This window comes from Merops nubicus, unplaced genomic scaffold, assembly GCF_000691845.1.
Source record: "Merops nubicus isolate BGI_N331 unplaced genomic scaffold, ASM69184v1 scaffold33523, whole genome shotgun sequence".
NCBI classification, from domain to species: domain Eukaryota; kingdom Metazoa; phylum Chordata; class Aves; order Coraciiformes; family Meropidae; genus Merops; species Merops nubicus.
The window spans coordinates 1-7,720 of NW_008601780.1; the positions used below are offsets into that span (position 1 = coordinate 1).

General features: G+C 42.3%; 1 protein-coding gene across 1 annotated transcript in view; it reads left to right on the top strand.

Annotated features, from left to right (window-relative positions):
• Nucleotides 1-4,317: 4,317 nt before the first annotated feature.
• ENC1 (ectodermal-neural cortex 1 (with BTB domain)) overlaps nucleotides 4,318-7,720 on the top strand; it is a 5,892-nt gene continuing 2,489 nt past the window's right edge. Inside the window, exon 1 of the mRNA XM_008938092.1 lies at nucleotides 4,318-6,124. Within this exon, the coding sequence (XP_008936340.1) occupies nucleotides 4,324-6,093 (1,770 nt within the window). The 5' untranslated portion in view covers nucleotides 4,318-4,323 and the 3' untranslated portion in view covers nucleotides 6,094-6,124. The remainder of the gene's footprint in view (nucleotides 6,125-7,720) is intronic.

The window sequence follows — 7,720 nt, forward strand, 5'->3', positions numbered from 1 at the left end:
AAGGGGAATGAGCGAGTGGCCTCGCTGCTCCCGCCCGGGGGTGGCTGCGACGCTGCTCTCCCTGCGCTCGTACAGAAACTTTTGCACGTGGTTATTGCTCGATAAAGGAAAACAAATGCGTTTTCAGTTCTGTACTGCTTTTTTACTGGGCTGGGCAGAAAGTCAGCAAGCCTCTTGTCAGAGACAGAGTAGTTCAGGCGTTATAACGGAGTGAACCGGGGGGAATTTAGATTTGGGTTTCTTTGTCTGCATGTGGTGAGCAGCAGTGCATTCCTAGCAGAGCAGCGTGTCCTGCTTTCCATCTCGTTGCAGGTCCCAGGAAGCCACTGAGTTTGTGTTAGAGGACTTGAGGTAGGGTGAAAGTTTGGCTCTGCAAAACTGATAGAATCGCTACAGATTTAGGCTTTTAATGTAGTGTTAATTAAATCGATTGGATGTTCGGCACATTTCCTCTCCTTCGGCTGTTTCATTGATTTCTAAACAAAAAGGCAGCCACCACCGTGTAATTACAGAGTCGTATTAAAATAAGCCTACGTCAGCAATGTGTCGCTAAGTTGAAAATACTTAATTTTTCACTTAATTTAGGCTGAGACCTGCATGCTGCAGAGCTGTTAAGAAGTAGGGCAGGGAGTCTGTTGTTTTGTCTTAAAGTAGGGCTTACAACTAGGATGCTGTGACAAGTAGCCTGTTCAAGTGTAATTATAAATCAAAGTCTTGGTTCAACCTCTGTTCCTAGATAAAATCAACGTGTAACTTACTGACCACTTCTTGTCTTTTGCATACAAATATTACTATGTCTAAGGCAAAAAAAATGCCTGAAGGAATTTGACTCATATTATTCAAGATGAACATTTGCTCACTGACTGTAAATTACCTCTACTGAAATATTTGAGGTTTGCCTCATTTCCAACACCAAGCAGAGAAACTGGAGATGTCATTTATACCTTTTAATAGTGTTGTAAGATTTTGGACTGAGCTAAATGTCAGAAACTGCAAAAGGATATGTTCACAGAAACACTGCCTATTAGTAACTTAAGATAATTGCTTTCTAAGGGTGTTTGTTCGATTAGTCCATGTGTGAACTCATCTCGGCAACCACAGTGGAGGAAAAAGATATGTATAGATATGTATCTTTGTTCTGTTAGGGGAAGTATGTTAGCTTATCTCAAATGTGAATTGGCATACTTTGAATTCTTCTTAATAGATGACATTGTGATGATAAAGGCAATGCTACTGGAACAGTTAAAGACCAGCTCACCTAAAACCTGCAAGTAATTAATGAGAAATGGCATTGTTCACTGAAACACCAAATTTTCTACTGTAGTAGGATGAAATGCTGAGTGCCTTTTGCTGTAGCTGTCTGAGAGTAGCTCTTAGAGATTTTTTTTTTTCATTTTTTTTTTTTAATGGTGGTGTTTGTTATTATGGTTGTAAGTGAGATTAGGTAACGTGCAGTGATCTGTTCCTCCCCTCTGCATATGGACTGTAGCTCACTAGCCTCCAACATGTGCATAACTTCAGGGTAGGGTTTTTATGTTTGCCTCTATTTTGTTGTGGTTATGGGCCCATTCTGAACGATGCTGAGCAAGTGGCACTCATATGAATACAGAGCCTGCTGAAAGATCTGAACACCCATGTTTGCAGCCTCTGATGTGAACTTCACTTATCCTCTTTGTGAATCCTGTGTGCATAATAACATAAAGTTTCCAGTATACTCTGAATTCCCCCAGTATGTGGGGGAAGAAAGGAGAGGAACTGTGTTTCCCTAGATATCCTGACATGAGTAGACTGTGGTGTCAACACGTTAATTTAATTGCAATGGAAAGCAGGGGGGCATTGAGCGCCTTCAGATCCTGGTGACTCTGTTGTCTTTGATCAGTGGGTGTTTAGCTCCTGTCCTGCTTTCTGGCAAAGAAACTGTGCAGGAGTAGGTCCTCATTGAGAGGAAAGCCGGTCTACAGAGATCCAGGGAATGCTTTGTGCTGCATTGTAATACCATTTTAAATGATAAAGTACCTGGAAAGGTACCAAAACTGCAGGAGGTGTTTTGCTAGTAAAGGGCTCACCTTCCTTTCTGTGTCCAAACTGCTTGTGTACTAGCATTGGAAACCATGACCCTTTCTGTAATCCTTCAGTTCCAGTACGTTTCAACCTGCGTATGGTCACTATAATCTTTTCGGCTATAGATTAAGTGGGTAATTTTAGTCTGAGATTAGTGCTCAGGATCCTTGAATACCATCCGAGTCTTTATTTGCCAGACAATCCATTAAAAGTAGTTCCTCATAAAAGGATTTGTGTTGTGAAGACGTACCAGCCTCCCTAAGTTGTTCTGTGCTTTGTGCATTTAATAGGTTGGTCCAAGGAGGATTGGTAAAATACATTTGCAAACTTTTGCATGGTAGAGCAAGACAGATCCTCTGCTTTGTGGCTCTGATAGGAAGGATTCCTCTCTTTCCAAATCCCTCAGAGGATTTGGGATTGAGCGCTGCATGTTGAGCTGTGTTACATGTTCTTTTCAATCCCAGTAAATTTTCATCAGGGAAGTCATGTTTCAGATTAAAGGAAATGGGCTTTTTACAGTATGGTGTCCCTTCGTTCCTTAATTGTTTTTTGTTTGAGGGGCTCTTTTGCTGTGGCTGAAGGGAAAGGTGTATCACAAACTTGCTGTTGGAATACATCAATTATTCTGAATCAGGATGAATCAATTATTCTGAATGTTAGCACACCTAGCAAGGAGGGTGATACTGGCTATGCTGCGGTTAATATGCAGGTATTGTATATTCCATATACACAGGTTGCTTGTTCTGAAAGTCATACATGGTTCTGATTTTGTTGAAGGTTCTGGTCATATGAATCTATAAAAATACATGTATTTATTAAAAACCATCTTTTTTGAGGCTCATAAAACACTTGCATCATCTTGAAGCATGAAATATGGGAATAGAGATGTACAGTTCTGTACTGCTTACATTAATATAAGAGGAATATTAAAATGTTCAAGTCTGTGAGAGGTTGAAACATACCCACGTTAAAAGCCTCCTCAGGTGGCCCTGGGTCATGCTCTGACTTTGAACACTGCGCACTTCCCAGGTAGACTTTTGCCCCATTCCTTATTTGAAGGTGCAATAAAAGGGACTCTAGGCATGCAGTTATCATAGTAGTTGGGGAAGTTTGCTTCTTCTCTTTTTCCAAGCTTCCTCTGCAGTTTGCAGAGAGAGAAGTGAGATTATTACAGTAGTGGTCACAGCCACAGCTTGCACTGGGCTCTGTATGCTTCAACTCCTGTTACTTGCACTGTGGCTTTTTGGCCATTAGCTTTACATGGCTGCCAGCATTTCTCCCTTTCTTCATACTCTGTACTGGTTTGGCACGACTCTTACTCAAACCTGGAAACTTGCTACTCTAATCATTCTTGCCACGATATGCAGGTCTATGTAACAATAACATTCACTTCCAAACAGGGACTGAACATCCTTGTGTGTTTTAGGAGTAAGGTAGGATAGGATATGCCTTCTGTTTTCATACCTTCTCCAGTCCTCAGAATGAACCTGCGGCTTGGTCGCTTGGTCTCTTGGACTCTCAAGGTAGCTTCAGAGGTGATGCCTTTGTGACTTCAGCTGATAGTCAAAATACGTTTTTCTGCTGACTCTGCCCATGCATATGCTGTATCACTATAGCAGATAGCCACGGGCAGAGTTTGATGTAATCTGAAGTTTGTCATATTTTTTTTTCAATTTCGCAAGACTAAATTTGTGATCGTTGCTAGGTCTTTATTTTTGAGTTCCCTTTTTTCATTCTCTGCTGTTGCTATGGAATTGTTACACCAAAGGGAAGCTTCCTAATGGGATTAGTAGGTTTTTGTGTCCCATACAGCTTTTGACATTCCTTAGGTATTCTGCCCGGTAGCTCTTCCTGCTATGATTCAGTACAGGAGAATGTTTCAAGCATGTGCATGTGTATGTATGTAATGAATCAGCTGGTCTAGTTTGGGGAAGGGTGAGAAAATCGGTCCTAGTTCCTTTTCTTTCTCCTCCAACTTACTTGCTTACTGTATTGCTGTTGAAGTTGGAAATCAGGTTTCCCAAGATAAACCTGCTCTTGGGCAACAAATTCAGACTATGTCGTTTATGAAACTCGTCATACAAAAAAATAAACACATGCCAAAGGTAGATGCAATTCTCGCCTAGTTACCTGTAAATAGAAGTTTTTCTCCCGTCTTGCAGTGAATAATAGATACACTTCTTATATGTAAAAATAATAATGAATTTAATGGTCTCATTAATCTCATTAATTTTTTCTCTTTGTTTAAAGGTGTGGAAGAAAATGTCAGTCAGCATGCATGAAAATCGCAAATCAAGGGCCAGCACTGGCTCCATAAACATCTACTTGTTCCACAAGTCATCCTATGCTGATAGCGTCCTTACTCACCTGAACCTTCTGCGTCAGCAGCGTCTCTTTACAGATGTGCTTCTCCATGCAGGGAACAGGTCATTCCCCTGCCACAGAGCTGTTCTGGCTGCTTGTAGCCGCTATTTTGAAGCGATGTTCAGTGGAGGACTGAAAGAGAGCCAGGACAGTGAAGTCAACTTCCATAATTCGATTCACCCTGAAGTCTTGGAGCTTCTTCTAGACTACGCGTATTCCTCCAGGGTTATCATCAATGAGGAGAACGCCGAGTCGCTGCTGGAAGCCGGTGACATGCTGGAGTTTCAGGACATTCGGGATGCTTGTGCAGAATTTCTGGAGAAAAACCTCCATCCCACCAACTGTCTTGGCATGCTGCTGCTGTCAGATGCTCACCAGTGCACCAAGCTGTATGAACTCTCTTGGAGGATGTGCCTTAGCAACTTCCAGAGCATCAGTAAAAGCGAAGACTTCCTCCAGCTGCCAAAAGACATGGTAGTGCAGCTCCTTTCCAGTGAAGAATTAGAAACTGAAGACGAAAGGCTGGTATATGAATCAGCTATGAACTGGGTCAACTATGACCTGAATAAGCGTCACTGTTATCTGCCTGAGCTATTGCAGACGGTGAGACTGGCCCTCTTGCCAGCCATATACCTTATGGAGAATGTGGCCATGGAAGAACTGATCACCAAGCAAAGGAAAAGCAAAGAGATTGTAGAAGAATCCATAAGATGTAAGCTAAAGATCTTACAGAATGATGGAGTGGTCACTAGTTTGTGTGCCAGGCCCCGTAAAACTGGCCATTCACTTTTTCTTTTGGGTGGCCAGACCTTTATGTGTGACAAGCTGTATCTGGTGGACCAAAAGGCAAAGGAGATCATTCCAAAGGCCGACATACCGAGTCCACGGAAAGAGTTCAGCGCCTGTGCCATAGGCTGCAAAGTGTATATCACCGGGGGACGAGGGTCAGAAAACGGAGTCTCCAAAGATGTGTGGGTGTACGACACCCTTCATGAGGAGTGGTCGAAAGCCGCTCCCATGCTGGTAGCTAGGTTTGGGCATGGCTCTGCTGAACTTAAGCACTGTTTGTATGTAGTAGGAGGACACACTGCAGCAACTGGTTGCCTTCCAGCTTCCCCTTCAGTATCCTTAAAGCAAGTAGAACAATATGATCCCGTGACCAACAAATGGACCATGGTTGCTCCACTGCGAGAGGGAGTGAGCAATGCAGCTGTAGTCAGTGCGAAGCTGAAGCTGTTTGCTTTTGGAGGTACCAGCGTTAGCCATGACAAGCTGCCCAAAGTACAGTGCTATGATCAGTGTGAAAACAGATGGACAGTACCGGCCACCTGCCCCCAGCCTTGGCGCTACACAGCTGCAGCTGTTCTGGGTAACCAGATTTTTATTATGGGTGGAGATACTGAATTCTCTGCGTGCTCCGCTTATAAATTCAACAGTGAGGCATACCAGTGGACTAAGGTGGGAGATGTGACAGCAAAGCGAATGAGCTGCCACGCAGTGGCTTCTGGAAACAAGTTGTACGTGGTTGGAGGCTACTTCGGCATTCAGAGGTGCAAAACGTTGGACTGCTACGATCCCACGTTAGATGTATGGAATAGCATAACAACTGTGCCCTATTCGTTAATTCCCACGGCATTTGTCAGCACGTGGAAGCACCTCCCCTCATAATTGTGTGTATGTTGCAATTACAAATTATCAGGTAAGAAATAGCACCTTTGAATTCCACTGTAATAATGGTTCTCACAAGGCTTTTCAGCAGCAGCTCTGAGGGGGGTGAGTATATTCACTCCAGTTTTACAGCTGAGGCAACTGAGACACACATACACAGGCTGTTTGTTGTAAGCCAAGTACCACATCTGTGATAAAGCCACGCAGATGCTGGAAGTGTTTTGCCACAGGTCTTGCACCCACTTCTCTTTATGGGTCCTTTTCCTGCTTGATTTGGATGTAAAGGGCTGAGCATAAATAACCTTTTCAGCTTGTGGGGAGGCGCAGATATCTTCTGGAAACTGAATCCTGCTCTGCTTTTCAGTACTAAATGCATGCTAAACAAGAGTTTGGTGCTGTTTTCCTGAGGACAGAGATTAGGTCACTCTGTATATCCAGTAAGTGCCCCAAAAAGATACTGTAAATTCTGATCTGAAGCCTGATAGTGAATTCACTTGAATTTCCAGGCAGACAGCATGCTTTCTGCATGCAGACAGCCTTTGGGGAAACTTGCTGTGTTATGAAAGGTGTTTTACAGGCGCTTCAGGCCTAATTTTCCATCTCAACCTAGACAGCAGGGTTGCACCTGCATCAACTGACATTTGCTCCACTGATACGCTTTAAAATACAGATTTTTCTAAATAGTTATGGTCATATATGTTGGACTATGTACAGTGTCAGGAAGACATATAATTAATATTGCTGGCTGAAATAATTACCAGTCTATAACACGCACTGTTCCAAAACAATTTCATTATACATAATGGGCCAAGCTCTTACCAGATCCAACTTAAGCATTGTATCTTCTCACAAGCAAGTCTGAATTTGGCCTTGCTTGGTGGGTTGTTGTAATTTTCTGATTTTTAGAGGAGAGGAGAAAAGGTTAATGGAAAAAAAAACAACCAAAAAAAACCAAAAAAAACCCACCACCAAAAAATCTGGTTACGTTCCACATATTGCAAGTATTTTTCAAATTTATTTTTTTTTTTTATGCTAACTACTGTTACTTCAACTATTACTATTTTTTTCCTCAGTTTTATCTTTTGTAGAGTTACATCACTTAAACTAAGTCACTGATATTTTCCAGAACTACTAATCTGTATACTTCGCAACAAGTCTGGCAGAGTCCCTTTAGTGCTGTGTTGCTCTTTTCCTCCACTTCCCCCTTGAGAACTGAGTACAGAATCACAGTTACCACCAACCAAACAAACAAATATAGTGGCATGCTTAATCCTAAATAATCCATGCCCTGTGAGTAGTAATTTCTTTCTGGAGTTGAACAGTGTGTACTGTAACTGTGAAGGCAGGCAGGTGAGAAGGACCAAGCCAAATAAATACAGTTACGGTAATTAAACAAGCTCTACATTTGCATCTAAGTTACCTAAAAGTCTAGACTGGTGAAAGTTCTCCACAAAATAGGAAGAACAGATTGTGTATAAAGACTTGCCTAGGTTCTTCTGTTTGTGACATTTTTTTTTTTTTCCCGGGTGTCTTTTGCAGCTGGAGACATTTGCATGACTCTTGCAGTAAACACAAACCCCAAGTGTCTTTGAAGCATTGTGGGTAGAAGTACATACCTAGAGATGTA